The following is a 24,381-nucleotide window of genomic DNA, read 5'->3' on the forward strand; positions in this document are numbered from 1 at the left end:
TGCACTGGAAGCTTGTTCCAATGATCAACCACTCTCTCTATGAAGAAATACTTTGTGGTGTCGCCATGAAATTTTCCGCCCCTGAGTTTGAGCGGGTGCCCTCTTGTGGCCGAGGGTCCCTTGAGAAAGAAAATATCATCTTCCACTTCAACATGTCCCGTGAGGTACTTAAATGTTTCGATCATGTCTCCCCACTCTCTACGTTCCTCGAGAGTGTAGAGCTGCAATTTGTTCAGTCTCTCTTCGTACGAGAGACCCTTGAGCCCCGAGATCATCCTGGTGGCCGTCCGCTGAACCGATTCAATTCTGCACACATCTTTACTGTAATGTGGCCTCCAGAATTGCACACAGTACTCCAGATGAGGTCTCACCATGGCCCTGTACAACGGGCCTGTACCCCTGTAGCGGGGTAGACTTTGCTGACTTTACGGTAACGGTACTAGCTTTTGTCAACGATTTGCTTTTTACTTTAACTCACCCTCACCACTCTATTCTTCATCTTTTACAATCTCTGGAAGAATTCCGGTTCCATTCGGGATTTTCACTGAATTATCAGAAATCTAAGGCCTTAGCTAGTCTGTCCTCGGTACAACATTCCTGGGAGGGTGAATTTCCCTTTACGTGGGCTTCTACTTCAATTAAATATTTGGGAGTGTGGATTCCTCGGGATGTCAATACTCTTTACACATGCAATATTTCCTCCTTATTGGCTGGTACTTTGTAGCGGCTAAAAATTTGGACAACATTCCCCTTTTCAGTGGCAGGACGGGTAGCCCTGTATAATATGGTGCTCTTTTCCAAATGGTTATATTGTTTTTAGGCTGACTATCCTGCTGTCCACGGAGAACCTACGTTACAGGTAAGTAACTACACTTTATCTCATACTCACAATGCCCAACTTACCAAAGTTTTACAACGTTATTTATGGGGGGTAAACGACCACGCATGACACTTCCCCGGATGTGCCTACCTAGGGAGAGAGGGGGCTATGGCTTGTTGAATATTCGCTGGTACGCAGATGTCAGCGCTGACATCGTGGAAGACTTCCTGTCTGCTGTGTGCTGCGGCAGGGCAGGTAGGAAAAAGAAGACGAGCCTCGCGGCTCGAGTGCACATGGGATCCTCATGACTCTAGGGGGCATCCCCACAGGATCCCCGCGACCCTAGGGGGCGTCCCTACATGTTCCCCGTGACCCGAAGTGGGAACCCGCGGTATCCCCGCTGGTTCTGCGGGAATCCCGTCATCCCCGTTCCTGTGCAGCTCTCTACTCTGTGTGTTAGTGAAATTTGAAACTGCCAGTTTTTCAGAGCAGGGGGGAATATCTCTCCTCCTTTCTATGGTGCTGATAGGGACAAGAACTTTTCAGCATCTGCACAATTGAAGGTAAATGCAGGCTGTCTTGAAACAGATAAGCAGGTTTAGATTTAAAGTTTTCTTTGGCTATGTTATAAAATGTTTATGTATATTCAGAAATGAATGTAAACAAAAATATAATTTCTGAAACTTTTATTTTCATGTTAAAAGGAAGTTCTTTGTCCAAATTTAAGGACAGCCTCTGTTAATGGATTGGCTGACAAGTAATGATGCCATGCAGGACAAAAGGTACATATTGGGGAGCAACGAATTTTCAAGTTGAGATCATTGCCAGGAAGGCATCTGTAAAAATCTCCCGGTGACATAATAACCTTTTGAGAATTAATATGAATGATTAATAAAAAATAATATTTTGGAACCTTTTACGTCATGAGCAAACCTGGCTGCTCAGCCGGCGGTGGACTTCTGCGTCAAGAGCGCTTTTTGGATACTATAATATTGCATCACCGAGGCAAGTTTATTGTAAATTTGATAAAACGCTTATCAAAATACTAAGCGTATTACAGCAATAAAATAGAGATAAGAACAGAGATAAAAATAACAGTATTAAATATACTCAGATGAACAAGACACAAAATAAATGTAATAAGAACAAACGGATAGGGGGGAGAACTACAATAAATACAGAAAAGAAAACATATATGGGAAAAAAACAAAAGGACTAAGGGATTCAATAAGAAAAGAATAGTAGCTTAATTAGCCAAAAACATCAATGAATAAGAAGCTTTTTAAGGTTCCTTTAAATTTATCTAAGTTCTGCTCTGCCCGAATATAAATGGGTAATGCATTCCAGAGTGTGGTGCGGTAACTGAGAATATTGTTGTTCTACAGGTATTTATTATTTTTAAAGAAGGAACCCAAAGTAGATGCTGTCCAGAGGATCTTAAAGATCTATTAGATTCATAAGGTGTAAGATTTTTATCAAGGAATGCTGGCTCTTTAGTTTTGAGGGTTTTGAATATTAAAAGGGCAATCTTATAAGTTATCCTGCATTGGACTGGAAGCCAATGGGCTTTTTTTAAAACAGGGATAACGTGTTTGAATTTTCTAGAGTTTGTAATCACTTTGGCTGTGTTTTGTACTAACTGTAAGCGCCTGATATCTTTCTGACAGATTACCTGATATAAGGAGTTACAATAATCTATTTTCGAAATAAGTAAGAGAGACTGGAGAAACTGGGGCTCTTTTCTCTGGAAAAGAGGAGGATTAGAGGGGATATGATAGACTTACAAGATCATGAAGGGCATAGAGAAAGTGGAGAGAAACAGATTCTTCAAACTTTCGAAAACTACAAGAACGAGAGGGCATTCGGAAAAGCTGAAAGGGGACAGATTCAAAAACAATGCTAGGAAGTTTTTCTTCACCCAGCGGGTGGTGGACACCTGGAATGAGCTTCCAGAGGGCGTGATAGGACAGAGTACGGTAATACGGTTCAAGAAGAGATTGGACAATTTTCTGAAGGAAAAGGGAATAGAGGGGTATATATAGAGGATTACTACATAGGTCCTGGTTCTGTTGGGCACGATGGACCTCTGCTCTGACCCAGCATAGGCACTTCTTATGTTCTTAATTGATGATAGTTTCAGGATTTTTGCCAGAGATCTAATCAGTGGCGTACCAAGGGGGGAGATGGAGGTGGGGGGCGGTCCACCCCGGGTGCACGCTCCAAGGGGGTGCACAGCTGGCCACCCTCCAGCGTTCTCCCTAGGCTGGCAAACTGCGGCTCGCGAGCCGCATACGGCTCTTTAGCCACTTGAGTGCCACCGCTGCCATCGGGAACAGGCCGGCGCCGAATTCTCCCTGCTCATTCTCGCGGGGCTGACCAACTCTTGCCACCTAACGTCAATTGTGACATCGGAGAGGACGTTCTGGGCCAGCCAATCGCTGCCTGGCTGGCCCAGAACGTCCTCTCCGATGATAGAATTGATGTTGGGAGGCGAGAGTTGGTCGGCCTCGCAGAGAAGAGAAGCAGGGTGAACTCAGCGCCGGCCTGTTCCCGATGGCGGCAATGGCAGCCTATTCCCCAGTGGCGGTGGCAGCATTTTCCCAATGGCGGTGTCATGGGGGAGGGGAGGGAGAAAGAAAGAAAGAAGGAGGACAGGGAGCCAGAAAGAAAGAAAGAGGGCAAGGTGAAACAAAGAAAAAGAAAAAAATGGGGCACGGAGAGAGAGAGAGAAAGACAGATATAGAGAAAGAAAGGGGGCATGGAGAGAGAAAGAAAGAAGGGGACAGGGTGAAAGAAAGAAAAAAATGGGGCACAGAGAGAGAGAAAGACATACAGAAAGAAAGGGGGCATGGAGAGAGAAAGAAAGAAGGGGGCAGAGTGAAACAAAGAAAGAAATGGGGCACAGAGAGAGAGAGAAAGAAAGAAGGGGCAGGGTGAAACAAAGAAAGAAATGGGGCATGGAGAGAGAGAGAGAGAGAGAGAAAGACAGAAGGGGGCAGGAGAGAGAAAGAAAGAAGGGGGCAGGGTGAAACAAAGAAAAAGTTGGGGGAGGGAATGAGGTCTGGAGGAGAGGAAGCATACAGGAGGCTGAAAGAAGGAAAGAAATATCGGATGCACAGTCAGAAGAATAAAGTGCAACCAGAGACTGATGAAATTACCAAAGGTAGGAAAAATGATTTTATTTTCAATTTAGTGATCAAAATGTGTCCGTTTTGAGAATTTATATATGCTGTCTATATTTTGCACTATGTTCCTCCTTTTACTAAACTGCAATAGCGGTTTTTAGCGCAGGGAGCCTATGAGCGTCAAGAGCAGCATGCGGCATTCGGCGCAGTTCCCTGCGCTAAAAACCGCTATAGCGGTTCTTAAAAAGGGAGAGGGTATATTTGTCTATTTTTGTATAGTTGTTACTGAGGTGACATTGCATAAAGTCATCTGCCTTGACCTCTTTGAAAATCCGCAAAATATAAATGATAATTAACATTTTCTCTGCATACAGTTTGCTTTGTGTTTTTCAGATTTTATTGTTGGTAGATCATTTTGACTTGGCCACGAAGGTAAGGGGGAGGGAGGGAGGGAAGCTGCTGAAAGACATCTAGTAATCCTTGCAGGCTTGACTGTGCAGGGAATTATTTTTGTAAAATCATGTTTTGTTATGTGACTGGCATTATTTAGACTTTAATTTCTATGAATGAATAGAATGAAAATGATATAAAATTATTTGCTTGTTTTTATGTGCGTGCGCTGAAGGAAAGTGGAGAAAGAGTGGGCTGAGGACGCTGAAGGGAAATTGGGAAGAGAGAGTGGGGAGAAGATGCTGATTTATAAATTGACAATTGTACAGAATATTGTTTCTTTTTATACTTTAATATAAGTTCAATATAAAACAATTCAAGGCTTGTGTGGATAGAATCAGGTGGTTTGCGGGGATGGGGACCGAGCTGTCATTCTCTAGGCTCTGCCACAAATCGATTTCGACTACGTGCGGATGTGCGGGGTGTCAGTTGGGTTGACGTAGTTGTCATAGCACAAGCGGGCACGGGGTATGGCGCTCAAAAAAAATCTTAATCGTTGTACTGCTGATTTTGGCTCTTTTGACTAATGAGTTTGCCTACCACTGCCCTAGGGCCTTTTAGCCGGGCGCTGCGCCTGGCTAATTTAGATGATTGCCCGGCTGTCATCTATTGCAAATCCTACAGCTGCTCAACATTTAAAAAAAAACAAAACAACCCCCTCCTCTCACCTTTTCAATTTCCCACCTTAGCCTGTAGCGAACTCATGCTTCGGGGCTTTAAGGTGTGCGTGCCAGCTTCCCTTCTCTTCCCTCCAAAACCAGAAGTTACGTTCCGGGGGGGAGAGAAGAAGAGAAGTCGGCACGCACACGTTCAAGCCCCAGAGCATGAGTTTGCTAGGACTAAGGTCAGCGACGGAGGGAAGCTAAGGGAGACAGATCAGCGACGAAGGGAAGTTAAAACTTGTCTTGCTGCTCTTCCTTGCTTCGGGCCTTCCTGGCTGCCAGGACCTACCTACTTTCTGTTTCTGTGAAGGCAGGACCCGGCAACGAGGAAGGCCCAAAGCAAGGAAGAGCAGCAAGAGGTCAGTGATGGAGGGAAGCTTGCGACTCCGCTGATGGGAAAAGAAATGCTGTTTCTGCTACACCCAAGGGGGAGGGGGGAAGAGAGATGCTGCTGCTGATGCACCCAATTGGGGAGGGGGCAAGAGAGAAGTGCTGCTGCTGCACCCAACTGGGGAGAGAGAGGGGAGAAGGAACACCAGGGAAGGGAGAGGAAAGAGATGACAAGACCATGGAAGGAAAGGAAAGGAGCTACCAGACCATGGAGGGGGGGGAGAGATGTCAGAGGGGAGGGGGAGGAGGCAGATGCCAGACCAGGTAGAAGGAAGGAGAAGAAGGAAGGAGAAGAGATGCTAGATAATGGAGTGGGAGGGGGAGACGGAAGGAGAGGAGAGAGATGCCAGGGCACTAGGGGAAGGAAGGGAAACTAAAGGAGACAAAATGCCAGACCAGAGGGAAAGAAAGGAGAGGAGGTGCCAGAGGGAGAGATAGGAGGGAGATGCCAGGGCATGGGGGGTAAAAAGGAAAGGAGATAGAGATGCCAGACCATGGGGTGGAGTGGGAAGGAAGGAAAGGAGAAGAGAGAGATGCTAGAGCATAGGGGAGGAGGTGAAGCCAAAATGAATCATGTACAAAGGAGAGAAAGGGCACAGGATATACAGTTTATTGAAGGGACATAGAAAGAGGGAAGATGCCATATGGAACAGAGAGCGGGTGGACAGTGGATGCAAGGGGCAGAGAGTGGGTGGACAGCAGATGGAAGGGGTAGAGAGAGAGAGGGCACAAACTGGGTGGAAGGGGCAAAGAGAGGGCAGATGTTGCATGGAAGGGAGAGAGGACAAACGCTGTATAGAAAGAAGAGAGCAAAGAGAAGATGATTAAAGCAGAAAAGACAAAAGGTAGAAAGATTATTTTGTTGCTTTACTTAGAATCAAGTAGTATTGTAACTGTATTGATAAAATTTTATAAATAGGAAATGGAAATAAGGCAATTTTTTGGACTAAACCCTTTTCCTCAGTACTGTTCTGAAGAAAGATTTGGCCTCTGAAAGCTAATTGAAAAATGGATTAGTCCAATAAAATGGTATTTTCTTATTTATCATTATTTGTTTTATTTTTATTTGTTAATTTGTAAAGTGGTGATTGTTACGTATCAGTTTTTTCAAATTTACATCTACTGTCTTTATATTTTGCACAGTATTAGAGGACATGTGTTACTGTTTTTGTGGTGTTGTGGTGTTGCATTGTATGCAGAGTCTGGTTTCTTGGCGGTTCAGTTTAACTTTTGTCTACATATTTCTATTTTTAGTTTGTGATTATTCCATATTGGGTGAGGGTGTATCTCTGTTCTGTGTGTATGAAAAGAACATAGTTTTCAGTTGGCATTGACTGCAGGATCAATTGACTGTGCGGGATCTGGCTTGTTTAGTTTTACAATGTATGTGTTGGTGTTCTAGTGCTCACTGCAGTGTTTAAGATGCTGCCTTTTCCTAGGTATACTCTTGTTGTGTGATATGTGGATTGTTACTAAAAATCATATTTTTCATATAGATGAGGGGGTGTCAAAAAATGATGGGCCCCAGGTGTCACATATGCTAGGTACGCCACTGGATCTAATCATTCTAAGTCTATAAAAGCAGTTTCTTACCACAGAACCAATTTGTGAATGAAAGTTGAGTCAGTTGTCTATAGTTACACCTAAGATTTCAATCATGTCGACAGATTTGATTGGAATGTTATTAATACATATTGGAGATGTAATTTGAATATTATCTTTCCATGGGAAAAAGAGACTATTGGTTGGAAGGTGGCGAATGTTACGCCAATCTTCAAAAAAGGTTCGAGGAGAGATCCGGGAAACTACAGACTGCTGAGTCTGACCTCGTTACTGGGAAAGATGGCAGAGGTGCTGATAAAGGACCGTATCATTGATCACCTTGACAAACACGGTCTGATGAAGACCAGCCAGCATGGTTTCAGCAAAAGCAAATCTTGTTTGACAAATTTGCTGCACTTCTTCAAGGGAGTAAACAGGCAGATAGACAAGGGCGACCCGGTCGACATTGTATATCTGTATTTTCAGAAGGCGTTTGACAAGGTTCCACATGAATGACTACTTTGGAAAATTGCAAGCCATGGAATCGAGGGTGAAATACTCACGTGGATTTAAAACTGGCTGGAGCTTGGGGTAATGAACAATACTCGGACTGAAAGATCGTCACCAGTGGGGTGCTGCAGGGCTCGGTGCTTGGACCCATGCTCTTCAACATCTTTATAAACGATCTGGACATTGGTACGACGAGTGAGGTGATTAAATTTGCGGACGATACAAAGTTATTCAGAGTAGTGAAGACACAGAGGATTTTGAAGATCTGCAATGTGACATAACCAAGCTTGAGAAATGAGGTTCAACGTGGATAAGTGTAAAGTGATGCATGTGGGTAACAAAAATCTTCTGCACGAATACAGGATGTCTGGGGCGGTACTTGGGTCAGATCTCCCAGGAAAGACACTTGGGAGTTTTGATTGACAAGTTGATGAAGCCATCCGCATAATGTGCGGTGGCGGTGAAAAGGGCGAACAGAATGCTAGGAATGATAAAGAAGGGGATCATGAACAGATCGGAGGTTATCATGCTGCTGTACCAGGCCATGGTGCGCCCTCACCTGGAGTACTGCGTCCAGCACATGTCGCCGTACATGAAGAAGGACACGGTACTACTCGAAAGGGTCCAGAGCAGAGCGACTAAAATGGTTAAGGGGCTGGAGGAGTTGCCGTAAAGTGAAAGATTAGAGAAACTGGGCCTTTTCTCCCTCAAACAGAGGAGATTGAGAGGGGACATGATTGAAACATTCAAGGTACTGAAGGGGATAGGCTTAGTAGATAAGGACAGGTTGTTCACCCTCTCCAAGGTAGAGAGAACGAGAAGGCACTCTCTAAAATTGAAAGGGGATAGATTCCCTACGAACGTAAGGAAGTTCTTTTTCACCCTGAGTCTGTCATAGGGATAAATACCCTCCAGGGATTCAAGACAAAGTTAGACAAATTCTTGCTGAACTGGAATGTACGCAAGTAGGGCTAGTCTCAGTTAGGGTGCTGGTCTTTGACCAGAGGGCTGCCGCGTGAGCGGACTGCTGGGCATGGGCTGCTGGTCTGACCCAGCAGCGGCAATTCTTATGTTCTTATGGTTTTAGGAATGACAGCTTTTGAGACACGGGTGCTGCTCCTGGGTAAGAAAGCCATCTTGACAAATTGGCTGTCCGGGGACCCACCCTCATACAATCAATGGAGATCACTGATGATAGTGGAACGGAGACAAGTTGGTGATCTTGAAATGGGACCTGGCCCTCGTTTTTGTCAGACTTGGGAGCGTTTCTGGATGGATCTTACTCCTCATGCTCGCAGTAGATTACTGAATTTGTGAATTTGATCACATGCTACTTTGTGTTCTCTTGGATCATTATCATTTTATGGTACTTGGGGGGGTGATGAGGGGGGGGCTGAGGGCAGGTGGGGATTGTTTTGTGCATAAGAACATAAGAAATGCCTGCACCGGATCAGACCTGGGGTCCATCTAGTCCGGCGATCCGCACACGCGGAGGCTCAGCCAGGCACACCCTGGCGAATACAATGGTCACTCGTATCCCTCAATGTCTTCTGCTAGAAGATGTGCGTCCAATTTTCCCTTAAATCCTAGAATGGTGGTTTCCTCCAACAGCTCTTTCGGGAGAGAGTTCCAGGCGTTCACTACTCGCTGTGTGAAGCACGTGAGAACACTGTTTGCATTTTCTGTTTGTTTTTCTGGCACTTTATTGCAAAATTTTAATAAATATATTTAAACATAAAATCGCTGAGCCATTCTTCAAGAGCGGTGTCGGCTTTTGGCAACAAAAATCAGCAACTGGTTCAGGGGTGGTGGTACAGTTACAGCACTATATAAAACCCTGAGAGCGGGAGAGATAACCACCTCTTTTTGGATTAGGCATCAGCATTTAGGTGAAGAAAACCCTTGCATAAATATGATACACCTAAAGTTAGGACGCCTAGCAATACCTAACTTCTCTTAGGTTAAGCTAAACGTGATTCTATACAGTGTATCTAAATTTTATAGAATCGCACTTAGTGCTGCACCAGTTGGTACCAATTTTTTTTAAGTGACCTATTTAGAATCAAGCCTTCTATCTATAAACACGCAGTTATATCAGTGCAATATTTACTTTTGCCTATGGTCTCCCATTGCTTCTAATCAGCTATGAGACTGCTTTTATTCTGGATTTGGCTTTTCTAAAGTAAATGGGCAACTATATGAACCATGACCCATGGAAAACTCGAAGTAAACGGAGTTTCCCAGTTGTATAGTGTGATAAATCTTTTACTATAGTATTTCCATAGGGCAGTGGTTCTCAACCAGTTCTTGGGACACATCCAGCCAGTCAGGTTTTCACAATACCCGCAATGAATATGGATGAGATAAATTTGCATGCACTGCTTCCATTGTAAGCAAATCTATCTCATGCACATTCTTTGTGGGTAACCTGAAAACCTGACTGGCTGGTCTGGGTGTGTCCCAAGGATTGGGTTGAGAATCCCTGCCACAGAAGGATCACAGCAACCCTATTTGGATAACATTTTCAGGAATTGAAACTCATAAACAAGCAAGTTGAGATAGCTAAGGGGTCAGTTTTGAGAAAGATAATTTGCTAGGTTTTTAGCTGAACATTCACTTAAATCTAGCTGGACAAACTTTGTTTTAGATTTATTTGCTCAGGGAACTACTTTCTTCTTTAATTTAAATCAGATAATAAAATAGTTTCCAACTTTTTGTTATCTTTGGCTTTATTTTCTGGCTCCACTGCTTTTTAGGCACATTTTGCTTTAGCAGGAACTCCGGTTGTCACCAGTGTGCCTGTCAGTTTAATTTTCCATTTGTCCATATTGCTTTTGCGCATGTACACTTCTCCCTCCGTATTCGCTGTGATAGGAGATTAACAGAACCGCAAATACAGAAAAACCGTAAATAACTTTTTCATATTATTCACTGTTTTCTATTAAAAACCATTGTGAATATGGTGAAACCACGACTAACATGGTGAGAGATCTGGCCTGTTCCTGAAGGAGAGGCAAAACACGGTGCAGGAAGTGCTGGGAATCAGCGATTTCTCTATGCAAGCTGATGTAATTGGGGGGGAGGAGCCAGCAAGCAAAAAACCATGAATAATTGAAACTGCGATTGCTGAAACCGCGAATACAGAGGGAGAAGTGTATAGCTGCTTTGCACACAGAAGAGAATCAGTGCCAGCAGCCCCCACCAGTTGAAAAAGAGACCCAGATAGCAGCATAGAGAGGCCCAAATCACTAGGGGTATTCCCATTCACTCCTGAACAAGACTACCAAAAAGCCATCACAGAGGCCAAAAGGCAATGCAACTCTGGAAGTATAAAGAGACTATCCAAAAAATTAACTACAACCTCTTCGCCCCCCTAGCACATGCCCACTCAACAGACCCAGTCCACTTGAACAGCAAAGACTTCACCTCATTCATTTGCAATAAAACCAAGCTGGTGAATACTCAGCCTGTAGTGCTCCGTTTAAACACTGGCCACTCCTGGTTGAATTAGATCTCAATACTCAATGGCCCTTATCCAGGTACAAGTACTGAATATCCAGGTCTGGGGCAGCTGTCAGACGTTACTCATGTAATACTGATATTCATTAGATAGCTGCCTGATTGACTTAGGACAGCCTTTTTGTTTGTCCTAGGATAACCAGGTAGATATCAGGGTACTGCCACTGAATATTGGTGGTGCCTGGTTATGTTCAAACATTTTTATTGATAAAAAGAGAGAACAAATACAAAAGAAAGAGCAGCTAATACACAAGTGTATAACAAGAGCATTACAATAGTGAATATCCCAAGTCACCATCATCAAGTTTTCAACACAATATAGCTATCCAATAACTCCCTCCTCCTCCTCAATGTGCTCAGTGCTCCTCCACCCAGGTCATTAGCAAAACGCTGTAACCATGTGTGTGACTGCTGGGAACCATCATTGCACATGTATGTTCCCACCTGTATAACTACTCAGCTTCACAAAACACCAACTTTAAATTGCATAGATGTTCCACGTTGTTGATGTGCAATGAGGATCGGCAGTTCACAGTTTTTCATTGCTCTTTTTCTTATTTCTCTGGTTCTCCCACAGTTACAGCATTTTGCTAATGACCTGGGTGGTGGAACACTAAGCACATTGTAAAGAGTCTTTCACTTAACAAAGTTTGTGGATATAGAGTATTAAGAAAGCATAAGAAAAAATATTTTTTAAAAATAGTAAAAACAATAAGAAGTATCACAGCATTATATTTTTGATGCATATAGTGTGAATGCTGCATAGTACAAATAAAGATTCCAAGCAAAATAAGGTTTGAAAACATTATAACCACCATCCCAAGGCCTTGTGTTCTTATAGACCTTAGAACAAATCTATCATTAACCTCCCCATTGGTGGTGCCTGGTTAATGTTTGGTTCTGCCCAAACTCTGCTTCTGACACTTACTGAATACTGCTGTAGCAGTGTGCCTGGATTTTCAGTGCCACTATCCCCCACCTTCATCTCCGCCCCCCCTTACTACTTCCCCAATTCCCCCAGCCACGCACATGTCGCCCTTCCCTTCCCCTGTACCTCTGGTTGCTCACTGCCACGAGTAACACTTCCAAAGCATTCCTTGCAATCCTGGCGGTTCTCACTCTGACATCACGTCTTATGAGCAGCACCCGAAGTGATGTCAGCGGGAGAGCTGACGCGGTCGTGAGGAATACATTGAAGTTGATGCTCGCGGCAGTGAACGACTAGAGATATGGAGAAAGGGAAAGGAGGGGATGCGCGCATAGTGAGGGGAGGAGTGGGAAAGGGCAGAGAGGAGGAGGGGTGTCGGTGCCCCCACCAACATGGCACCCGGGGTGGACTGCCCCTTTGCCCCCCCTTACTATGCCACTAGATATGAAGGCATAGTTTGAGCAGAGAAGATGGGGGGATGTGATATACCGTATTTTTTGCTCCATAAGACGTACTTCTTTCCTCCAAGAACGTGGGTGGAAATGTCTGGGCGTTTTATGGAGCGAATATAACACTTTTTTACCCCCCCCAGTACCTTTTTAAATCCCCCTTAAATCCTGGTGGTCCAGCGGTGTATCAGAAGGAGTGAGCTTTCCGCGCTCCTACCCCTCCCTCGCTGGACGACCGCCTCATTATCTCAGGGCCAGTGGTGCACAAGGCAGGGGTGAGCTTTTCATGCTCCAGCCTGGGCCTGCGCTGCTCCCTGAATGGCTGCCGTCAGATAAAAGCTGCTTCTGCTGTTCTGTTCAGCTTATGTATGATTTAACTCACCAGGAAACCTGATGTGCTGTCCAAAAGACAACGAACCCGACAGATGAAACAACGATGTAGAAAGGATGAGTATTCTGGTGGAGTGTCTTCACATTCTGGTGCCTTAAACAATTTACTGAGTACATATTCTTCTCCTGCAAACAATGAGACATATAATTCCAGACTGGAAATGTTAATGAGCAGCAGAAGATTAATGATCAGTTGGTAAATTCAGCTGAAGAAATAAGACATGAAAGACACCATATGCTTCTTTAGTTGAGAACTATCATCCTGTTTCTAATTTGCCTTTTCTTTCAAAACTTTTGGAAAAAGTTTTTTCACCAACTCCCTCAATACCACATGTTAATTACCACAATGGTAAATTGCATGTGGTCCACACAAAATATATTAGCACTATCAGTGCATATAATTTAAAATCCCCATGGGCTCCTTTTTACAAAGCTGCGATAGCGTTTTTAGCGCATGCAGAATTTTAGCACATGTTAAACCCGCAATATGTGGCTAGAACTAACGCCAGCTTAATGCTGGCGTTAGCTTCTAGCGTGCTAAAACCGCTAGCGCAGCTTTGTAAAAGGAGCCCCATGTCCTGAGTCTGCTTTTTATACATTGGAGCCTGGGACTTTGACTTAAATATAGCCTATTTAAACCAAATAAAATTAAATATATAAAAATAAATTTGTTAAAATTTTACCATGTATCAGAAAAAAACTTACCAAAAACACAGGCCAACCAAAAAAATTAATGTATGAGGTTCTGAAGAGAGCTGTGGAACTAACAAGTATTCTGGGGGAGGGAATGGGATTGTTGAAAAGGAATAGGAACTTAAGAAGAATAAGAGAAAGTATGAAGGGTCTGCTGCAGGCTGAGGAAAAGAACTGGCAGAAAATGCTAGAACTTGGCATGATGGTGTGGAAGTGAGAACTCTATTTGAAAGAGTGCTTGAACTTGTGTATATTTCTATGTCATATAAACAGAGCTTACCTTTGGAAAATCCTCTGTGTGTACACTAAATGAAGGGAAATTTGCAGGTGGGGAATTTACCCACCTATTTTCTGGATAAATTCCTTTGAACACTGTCCTAACACTGCCATCTCTCTCTATATATCTTTTCATAAACACCAAAGAAAATATATATTTTTTAATTTACCCCAATTACATTGTCCATTGGCACCTCTAGTTTGTACCCAGAGGCAATGGAGGTTGAAAATGACTTGCACAATTTGGTTCTTGGCTCACTGATGCAGAGCTGCCAAGTCACCTAGCTCTAGAAGGAAACCTTTTTGGACAATCCAGTGATTGAACTTACATCCCAATTCAGTGTGTTATTTGTAGTCTCTAATACTACCAAGTGAAATCAGCATTTCACACCCCATAATGAACCAGAATAGGGTTGCAAAATTCCAGGACTAGTTCAGAATCCCCCTCTTGAAATTGGGTAACTTGGAAGCTCTCCAGCTTTAACCATTAAGTCTATCCATTTGATGCATGAATTTGCTTTGCAAGGCCTTCTGCTCACCCACAAAGTATTACTGCCACCGTGCCCGCAGACAGGCTCTGCACTTTCCCTGTCACTTCTGGAAAAGTGAAATGTTGGGGTTTGGGGCAAGGGTAAGGAAAGAAGTAAATCAGGGAGAAGAGAAAAGGGAAATCCTGGTAGGGGGGGTCCAAAACTTACATTGGTTATCAATAGAGGCCAGAGTTTTATTCACAGTGCGCAGTGGCCGCTAAGAGAGTGACTAGAATGCTAGGTATAATTAAGAAGGGTATTACAGCCAGAACGAAAGAAGTTATCCTGCCGTTGTATCGGGCGATGGTGCGTCCGCATCTGGAGTACTGTGTCCAATATTGGTCGCCGTACCTTAAGAAGGATATGACGTTACTCGAGAGAGTTCAGAGGAGAGCGACACGTCTGATAAAAGGGATGGAAAACCTTTCATACGCTGAGAGATTGGAGAAACTGGGTCTCTTTTCCCTGGAGAAGAGGAGACTTAGAGGGGATATGATAGAGACTTACAAGATCATGAAGGGCATAGAGAGAGTAGAGAGGGACAGATTCTTCAAACTTTCAAAAAATAAAAGAACAAGAGGGTATTCGGAAAAGTTGAAAGGGGACAGATTCAAAACGAATGCTAGGAAGTTCTTCTTTACCTGTGTGGTGGACACCTGGAATGCTCTTCCAGAGGATGTAATAAGGCAGAGTACAGTACTGGGGTTTAAGAAAGGATTGGACAATTTCCTGCTGGAAAAGGATATAGATAGAGGATTACTGCACTGGTCCTGGACCTGTTGGGCCGCCGCATGAGCAGATTGCTGGGCACGATGGACCTCAGGTCTGACCCAGTGGAGGCTATGCTTATGTTCTTATGTTCTTAAATTTTCATGAATCTGCTTCAAATCAATTTTCGGTATGCCTCCAGGTTGCCTTGTTTCCCATTTCTCCTTAAATTTACTCAAACAAGCCTGCACGTAAAGTCCAGTTATTTACATTCCCTCCTGTCAAATTATGTAATTTTAAGATATTTTTAGAGAGAACTCTCGCTTTTCAGGCAGCTAAATTGAATACCTGGTTTGGCAAAATTATGCTAGAAGTTCCATCTTACTTCAGGAGGTGATAGAAAAGTTGGAAAATGTGGATGCTAACTTGAAAATTATGGAAAAATGTATTAGAACAACTGAGTCTCATGTGGTCACATTGCAAGCAGTGACCTCTACAACAGTTAAAGATTCTCATATTACTCATATGAAATTTGAGAAAATGGAAAATTTTCAAAGGGCAAAAAATCTAAGGTTAGTTAATTTCCCAAGAACTGAATTATTATCTCCAGAAATATTGATTAGGAAATATTTTAAGGAAATATTGGGATTGACTGACGTAGAGAATTTGCCCATAACAAATTTATATTATATTCCCCAGAGAAAGAAAGTTCCTATATGAATGGGTGTAGATCAGTTGGAACAGATTGATTTTGATTTAACTGGTTTTTTGGAGGACTCTCAAGATAGAATTCAAACTAGATCTACCCTATTGATAACATGTGTAAGAGAAATAGATAAATCTTTAATAATGAAGGCTTATTTTCGGAATAAGCAAGAAAAATTCTGCGGAGATAATGTGATGATTTTTCCAGATGTGGCCCAAGCCACGCAATTGAGGAGAAAAGCTTTTTTAGCTTTGAAATCAAGAGTACTGGCTTTGGGAGCCACTTTTTATTTAAAATTTCCTTGTAAATGCTTAATAAAATTTAAGGATACTGAATATGTATATTGGGATTCGAATCAGTTAGAACAATTTTTACAACTTAATGAAGTTAGTTAGACATCACTGATTTAATATTTGGAGTTTAAAGTATTGATGCACCATTAATGTTGATCTTTGATCAGGGATTATATCAAGAATTGTTTCTGTTTAAATATTGGATATTTTCTCCCAATTATGTGGACTTGAGGAGCTAGTGGAATGTTTAAATATTAGTTAGGTTTTTTATTTTTATTGTGATTTCCTTCCTAAGTTGTTATCTGTATAAATGATAATGATGTAAAAATTTGATAAATAAATAATAAAAAAAAAAAAAGAAGTTCCATCTTACTATAATTTTAAAAAATTACTAAAAACACAACTATTTGATAAATTTGTAACTTAAGTGTTCTAATGTTAATGCTTTTAATCTATAGGCATTATGTATCTTCTAGAAATAGCTTTTCTTGTATTGTAAATCGTCTAGATGTTCAGCCTTATCTTGCTGTGAATCACCTAGAACCTTTTATTGGTATACAAGAAATAAATTATTATTATTATTTGCTTAGGGTCCAATATACATACTATTAATCTGGCCCTGCCGGAAATGAGGCAACGCTAGGACAGGATCAGCTTTCCTGCAAATCTAGATCTAGCTGACAATCTTATGCAAAATATATAGACCAAACGTGCTCATGTTCCCTCGACAGTTTCAGAGGAAAAACGCACAAACTCTCCATGGAGTTTCATCATTTGCACTGGCAGTGTTGTATAAAGTAACGGGAATACCTTTTTTGTTTTTCTTGTATATGTTCAGTTTGGGGGCATGCAGACAAACATACCTGTTTCAGTCTGTCCTTCTTGTCTCTGCATGAACTGTGGAGGGTTCATGGCCCAGTGAAGCTGCTGGCAGAACTCCTGTCTATCATCCACGTGAATATAATCGTATATGTTCTGCTGCATTACATCTGTCTAAAATAATGGGAGGATGCAATCCGTTAGTCCCTTTATCATACGCACACACAAAAAAAATCCTTGCTTGCTTTTTATTAAAAACACAAAAGAACAAGGAAAACAACCCCACATAGAGCAGACCAAAACAAGTGGGGAATAGAACTGTACAAGCCAGCCTTGAGAACAATAAACTTTATTAACTGTAATCACAAATAAATACTCAATAAAAGTATAGGTATATGAATATAATATCCTTTTTCGTTTTGACCCGACACGGTCTGTGATTCAGCCTCCAGAAGGAGGCCTGCCTCAGGAGTAAAGGGATCAATCCAGTAGATGGCGCTGTGGCACTGATATGAAAAGCTCCAGACCTGTGATGAGGTACTTAAAAAGAAAGTAGAACGCTGGGTAGCATAAACACTGAACAATCTTTCAGTATGTCAAATATGATGATTGTTCAGTGCCATGTTGGGTCAAAACAAAAAAAGGACATTATATTCATTACCTATACATTTATTGAGTATTTGTAATTGCTTTTTATTAATACATACAAGTTTGAATGTATACAGCAGCTTGACCCCTAATGGTAATTCCACAAGTAGGGTTACCAGATGTCCGGGAAAACCCAGCCATTTCCTCTTTTTAGGGGACTATCCAGGTTCCCAGATGGACTTTCCAAAACCCAGTAGTTTGTCTGGGTTTTGGAAAGCCTCTATGAGCTCCGGCCGCATCTAGAGGGCTATGAGCATGTGCGGATGATGTTATACACATCAGTGCACGCTCGAGGCCCTGCAGACATGGCCGGAACTCGTTGGGGAGGACAAGGCTTTGGGGGGGCGGGGCGGGGAGAAGAACAGAGCAGGAATCGAGGTGGAACTGGGCGGAGCTGGGGGCAGAATGGGGTGGGGCCATGTGTCCGGGTTTGTGAGGCTCCAATATGGTAAACCTATCCACAAGATTATCACTAGGGCTCTCCAGCAGGGGTAGGAGCAACTGGGGATCACTGCTTTCCTAAACCTACTAAACTCTAGGGAATTTCACAAAAGGTAGGCCCAAGAGGGCCTTTGGGAGAGTGGAAGTGGGGCTTTTGGCCATAGGAGGTCCCGCTTTAGGAGGAGGGCTTTGGAAGGGGGCTATGTGTTTGAGGGGGCATCAGGAGGGAGATATGTACTGGGAGGAGCTTGGGGTGGGAGCAAGTGCTAGGGTGAGGTATTGGAGGAAATGGGTTCAAACTAATGACCAGCCTCTTTAAGATGCAGTCTGGCTGCATCATGGCATGGATTAGCACCTGATGCTTCCAGGCACTATGAATAGCATAGTTTGTAGGGAGGGGCATCCCAGAATGCATCGAGAAGGGGAAGGCCCGTCATTTTGGAGTGGCAGGCCTGCTGACTGAAGGGTATAAGCAGTCCTCTGGCAGGACTTTCTTCATACAGGTATGGGGAGATGCAGTGATCAGTGGATGCCAGATGATCACCCACTGTAACATCAGAAACACTTTCCCCATTTGTAAGCACTAAGTCCAGTATGACCCCATCCCACATGGGTTCCATTACCAACTGCTAGGACAGTTCGCCTTGTAGAAAATCCCGGATCTCCCTACTTTTAGAAGACCCCACAATTGGGATAACCCAATCAACATCTGGCATGTTAAAATCACCTATTAGTAGGACAGAAAATGAAGGAGAGAAAACCAGCAATTGGATAAGAAGGCCTTGGAAACCCATGTAAGAGCATAGAAAACAGGAAGTGCATCCATAGACTGCGAAAAGATGAGTAGAAAAATAAAATCACCATTCAACAAAGGTGGGAAAAGGGATTTTATTCAATTTAGTGATTGAAATGTGTCAGTTTTCAGAATTTACATCTGCTGTCTATATTTTGCACTGTTCAGGAAGAAAATTATTTCTATTTCTCTGGTGTTGTACTGCACGCAGAGCTTGGCATCTTAGGGTTTCATTTGTGTATATTAGGACTTTTAATTTGTGGTCCTGTATTTGAATAGGGTTTATCTGTGTTCTGCATGTGTGACCAAGGTCAGGTGTTCTGGTAGGAATGTATTTCATGAAGCGTTATTGGTGTCATGGCCCCAAGTAGGAAGATATTTGTCAGTAGTTTGTCCGGGTTCTGGAAGGGCCCAAGCTCGGGGCCACATCTGGAGGGCCTCTGCACATGTGCGGATGTTGACATGATGACATGACACGCATGCATGCATGAGCATATTATCACATTGATGTCCACCCATGCGCAGAGTACCTCTAGGCATGGCCCAGAGCTCGAGGAAGGAAACACGAGGTTTGTGTAGGGGAGGGGCCAGGGGCAGAATGGGGTGTGGCTGGGGAGGAATGGGGCAGGACCACGTGTCCTTGTTTTTTAAAGAGGAAATCTAGTAGCCCTACTCTTATGTGGTGTACTGCAGTATTTCACAAGTCAGTCCTGGAGTACCTACTTGCCAGTCAGGTTTTCAGGAGATCCACAATGAATATGCAGCCTATTGGTGAGACATTCCTTTGCCAGCCAATAAGCTACAAAGGAGGCAGACCCAGTAGCTTAGGAGATACCATTGGTTAGACATTCCTTAGTCAACCAATAGGCCACAGGGGAAGGTAGGATGGAAGGTTGGTATCTCCTAAGAAACTGGGCCTGCCTCCCTCTGCAGCTTATTGGCTGGCTAAGGAGTGTCTGAGGAATGAACTAATAGCAGGGAACAGAGGAGAGCTGTAGTTTAGGTCAGACAGCCTTCCTGCGTTTAGTTTACCATCAATGTTTCCAAGTCTGTGTTTTTTTTCGCTCAATTGGGCTCCTTTTGAAAACTGGTTGTGGGGAATTTTGAGCAGTTGCGGTTTTTTTGGGCTGGTTTATGATTTTTATTGCTGTAATTTGGGCTGCATGACATTTTTATTAAATTCTCGGCAATCTGCTTTGTCTGGGAGATAATCCTTTTCTTTTTTAGGCTGAGATTGCAGCTGCTTTATGAATATATTTTAATGACTTTATTTTTCCTAAAACAATTTTGGGAAATTTTAAGAGTTTGCAGCATCCCCTCCCATTTCAGCACACCTCCCTCACACACACAGTTGTACTAATGCACCCTACTCCTGCCCTGCTATCAGGGTCGGATTAAAGGGTAGGCCCAGTAGACATGTGCCTCAGGCCTGAAAATATCACAGCCCCAGGGTCGGCATTAGTGGGGGAGCAAACAGGGTAATGGGCCCCCGACTGCCTAGTGAGGTCAACTTCCTTCCCACCGCCCGCAAGTAAACTGAACCCAGGCCGCGGGACCCTAACACTGCGCCAGCTTCCCTTCTCCTTACCAAATAAACACGCCCTCTGTGATGCTGGGCTATGCCAAGCCTTCTAGCATGCTCCCAACACCTGCCGGCAAAACCCCACACACTCAGTTACTCTTCCAGACCCCAGCGCCTACTAGGCTGGGGGTCCACACACCTATCCAACACTGTCTTCTGGCTTCCCCAGGCCTTCTCTGCTCTTCCTGGCCCCTTAGGAGTCTTCGGCACGCTCCTGTGCCTTAGCCAGGCTTGTGGCCTACTTTGGGGCATCTTCACGCATGTGCGGGAACCTGCGCATGTGCCGATGCATCTTTCTCCCGACATTCCTTGGTGGCCAGCAATCAGCTGATTGCCGCCATGTGCGCAGGGAACTTGACTGCTGCGCTCTTCAGGGGAAGGGAGATAGAAGAGAAGGAGAGCAGAAAGATGCCAGGGCATGGGGGTAGGGAAGGGAATCTAAGGAGATGCATGCCAGACCAGAGGGAAAGGAAGGAGAGAAGATGCCAGAGCTTGAAGGGGGAGGGAGAGATAGAAGAGAAGAAAAGGAGAGAGATGTCAGGCCATGGGGTTGAGTGAGAAGGAAGGAAAGGAGAAGAGAGAGATGCCAGAGCATAGGGGAAGGGGTGGAGACAGAAAAATGGAGAGGGGGCAAAGCTGAAATGAACCATGTACAAAGGAGAGAAGGGGCACAGGAAAGACTGTTTGTTGAAGACATAGAAAGAGGGAAGATGCCATATGGAAGAGAGAGAGGGTGGACACTGTAAGGAAAGGGCAGAGAGAGCAGTGGATGGAAGGGGCGAGAGAGAGGGTGGACAGTAGATGGAAGGAGTTGAGAGAGGGGGACAGATGCTGAATGGAAGTGTGGGGGAGAGGGGGGACAGATGCTGAATGGAAGTGTGGAGGAGAGGGGGGACAGACGCTGAATGGAAGTGTGAGGGAGGGGTGGGGGCAGACATTGAATGAAGGGGGTCAGTAAAGTATACTGCTGTTAAAGTATTCTGTCCTGACCTGAGGAAGGAGAATTTGGCCTCTAAAAGTTAGTCAAAAATATATTAAAATTAGTCCAATAAAATGATCACCGTATTTCCATTTTCTATTTATAAACATTTATTAACACAGCTACAATACTACTTTACCCTGTAACAAAAAAATTTTAAAAATACCTTTGTCGTCTTGATTTTCATATAGGCTCTCTATCAGCTGAATTTGGGTATTCCCATTTGCCCTAGAGTTCTCCATAGTTTATTGCTCTTCTTCAATATTCATTTAATAATGGACAAGGACTCGAGCACGAGTTGATGGGACCTAACAACCTTTGTCTCCCAGTTTCTGCTTTCCTCATGTTGTCATTTTCTTCCTTCAATCCACTGTCTGCCCCTTCCAGAAACTGTCTGCCAACCCCCTTCCATCTTTTCTCCTTCCCTCCCCCTGCCCCCTTGGTCTGGCATCCATCTTCTTCCCTCTGTTCTCCTCAAGGGCTGGCATCTGTTCAAAAAATATCTCCCATCAATCTAAACCGCCATCTAATGAGTTCCCAACCAATTCCTTTGGGAATAGAATCTCTTTATCCAACCCAAACTAAACACCCCTACTGTCCATATCATCAACATTAATTAACCAACATCATGCAATCATCAAAACAATAAATACACCTCCACTTATAGGCATATGATGCTACTCTCCATCCGAAGAAACTTGACTCAGCTCATGTAACATCTTTTGTAATCTAGAATATATTGTAATTCTTATTCTCCACCAGTTGTAAATTGACTCAGTTGCTATGTAACATCTCCTGTGATATTGAATGTACTGTAATTCTTCACTATTACCTGTAATTAACACTTCTCCTGTAATGTAATTCTACGGGAAATGCCCAGATATCTTCTTTATTGTAATCCGTGGATATGTTATATCTGCTGCGATATTGAATGTATTGTAACTCTTCACTGTTACTTGTAATCTACTCTTCTCCTGTAATGTAATTCTACTGGAAATGCCCAGATATCATCTTTATTGTAATCCGCCTAGAACCGCAAGGCACAGGCGGAATAGAAATCCCTAATGTAATGAAATGTAATCTGTCTCCTTCCATTTCCCTCTCTCTTCTCATTTCCTCCACTCAGATCAGATATTTCTGTCTCCTTCTCCCTTCCCCCCATGCTCTGGCATCTCTCTCTTCTCTATTTTCTTCTTCTGTCTAAATTAAATTCTTTCTTACTATTCAGTCCTCAGTTTCCCTCTTTTTACTGTGCCTACCCACAGATTGCCACCCCTTTCCTTCACCCCTCCACTATCTCACTAACTCTCTTCTACCCCCATCCAGTATATACTTTTTTCTTTCTCCCCCTCCTTCCATCCAGTATGTGTTCTCTTTCTCCATTTCCATTCAGCATCTGCTCTCCCCTCTCAACTGACATCCGTCTGCCCTCTTCTCTCTCTCCCTTCTCCCCAACTGCCCCTTTCTCTCTCTCTCCCACTCCGAGCCTTCACCCCAGGCCCATCTTCCTCCCTTCCCCTCACCTTTGAGCGGGTAACCACTTACATTATTCATTGGAAGATTTGCGGCCTGTAACCCTTCCCACCATCACCTTTTCCTGTTCCTTCTGACCTCTGCTCTTTCCACTTCTCCCCCTCAGCTCCTCGGGGTGCTTGCAGCCCACACTCCTCTCCTGCTCCTTCTTCCCCACTGCATCCAGGCCCTGCACCCCCTCTACGGACTTCTCAGAGGAGCTGCAGTTTGTAGTACCCTTCCGTGTCACCAGCTACTCCTCTTCCTACTTCCCCACTGCGCCCAATACCTGCAGCAAACCTCACCACCACCGGAACTCTCTCTTCATGCATACTGGAGCCGCCCCTCCGATGGCGCTCACCTGCTGCAGAGGCTCCCGCATACATCCCATAGATGCGGCGAAGAACGCTCTACAGCCAGCGGGTAGCAAGATCAGCCACAGCACCTGCAAGTGGTGCTCAGCCCAACGCTTCCCTCTAACATGAACTGCCCAGGCGGAAACAGGAAGCTGCGTCAGAGGGGAACTTTGGGCTGAGCACTTCTCGCAGGTGCTGGAGCTGATCTTGCTGTCCGATGCTGTGGTGGGGCCCAATCTTGCTGTCATCGGGGGGAGGGGGAGCCCGATCTTGTTGTCATCGGGGGGAGGGGAGGCCCGATCTTGTTGTCATCGGAGGGAGGCCCGATCTTGCTGTCAAGACCATTAAAAAAAATTGGAAAGGTGACGGTAATTGGGTCCCCATCACAATTTTGGGCCCTAGGCATGTGCCTCTTAGGCCTATTCGTTAATCTGGCCCTGGCCACACCAATGGGGGGGAGGGGAGAGATGGAAGGGAGAGGCAGACAATTTCTAGAAGAGGAATAGAAAGAGAGTGGATTACATATGGAAGAGACAGAGAGCGCGCAGACAGTGGATGGAAGGAAGAAAATGATGAGAAGAGGAAAGCAGAAACCAGACAAGAAAGATAGAAAAAAATTTCTATTTGTTTTATTTATTCATTTTTGCTTTAGGATAAAGAATTATTGTAACTGTGTTGATAATTGTTTATTAATAGAAAATGGAAATAAGGTGATCCTGTTTATTGGATTAATTTTAATACATTTTTTACTATTTCAGAGACCATAACTCCTTTCCTTAGGTCAGGACAGGGATACTGTAATAGCAGTATAGTTTACTGACCTGAAAGAGGTTTTAACCTCTGAAAGCTAATTGAGAAATGCATTAGTCCAATAAAATGGCGGGCACCAAATTTTCTTCAGGCTATGCCCCATGCCTCGTACCCAAATGCAAAATATAAATTGGCTGGCTTCTCAAAGCCCTGCCAGCTGAAGATCTCTTTCTCTAGGAAGGAAGGGGGGATTTGTTCAGAGATGTTTGGAGGTTGAATAGAAGAAAAACTGTACACTGGCACTGGTATGGTAATCTTTTTTGTTTGTTTTGAATTTTAAAATAAAAGAAATAAAGTGGAAATAAAGAAGTAAATGGGTAAATAAATGGGCAGGGGGCGGGGCATGGCGTGGGGCCGGGGGCCCAGTGGACTTGTGTGCCTAGGGGGCCCTTGACAAATTAATCCTGCCCTGCCTGCTATACCTCTTCCATTACAGTACTAGGATCCCCA

General features: G+C 43.8%; 1 protein-coding gene across 3 annotated transcripts in view; it reads right to left on the reverse strand.

Moving 5' to 3' along the window:
• Positions 1 to 24,381, reverse strand: part of AHRR (aryl-hydrocarbon receptor repressor) — a 355,001-nt gene that overhangs the window by 40,307 nt on the left and 290,313 nt on the right. For all 3 annotated transcript variants that reach the window (XM_033929699.1, XM_033929700.1, XM_033929701.1), the window contains 2 exons: positions 16,855 to 16,984; positions 12,778 to 12,911 (listed from right to left, as the gene is read on the reverse strand). In XM_033929699.1, the coding sequence (XP_033785590.1) occupies positions 12,778 to 12,911; positions 16,855 to 16,984 (264 nt within the window). The remainder of the gene's footprint in view (positions 1 to 12,777; positions 12,912 to 16,854; positions 16,985 to 24,381) is intronic.

This window comes from Geotrypetes seraphini, chromosome 2 (assembly GCF_902459505.1).
Source record: "Geotrypetes seraphini chromosome 2, aGeoSer1.1, whole genome shotgun sequence".
Lineage (NCBI taxonomy): Eukaryota > Metazoa > Chordata > Amphibia > Gymnophiona > Dermophiidae > Geotrypetes > Geotrypetes seraphini.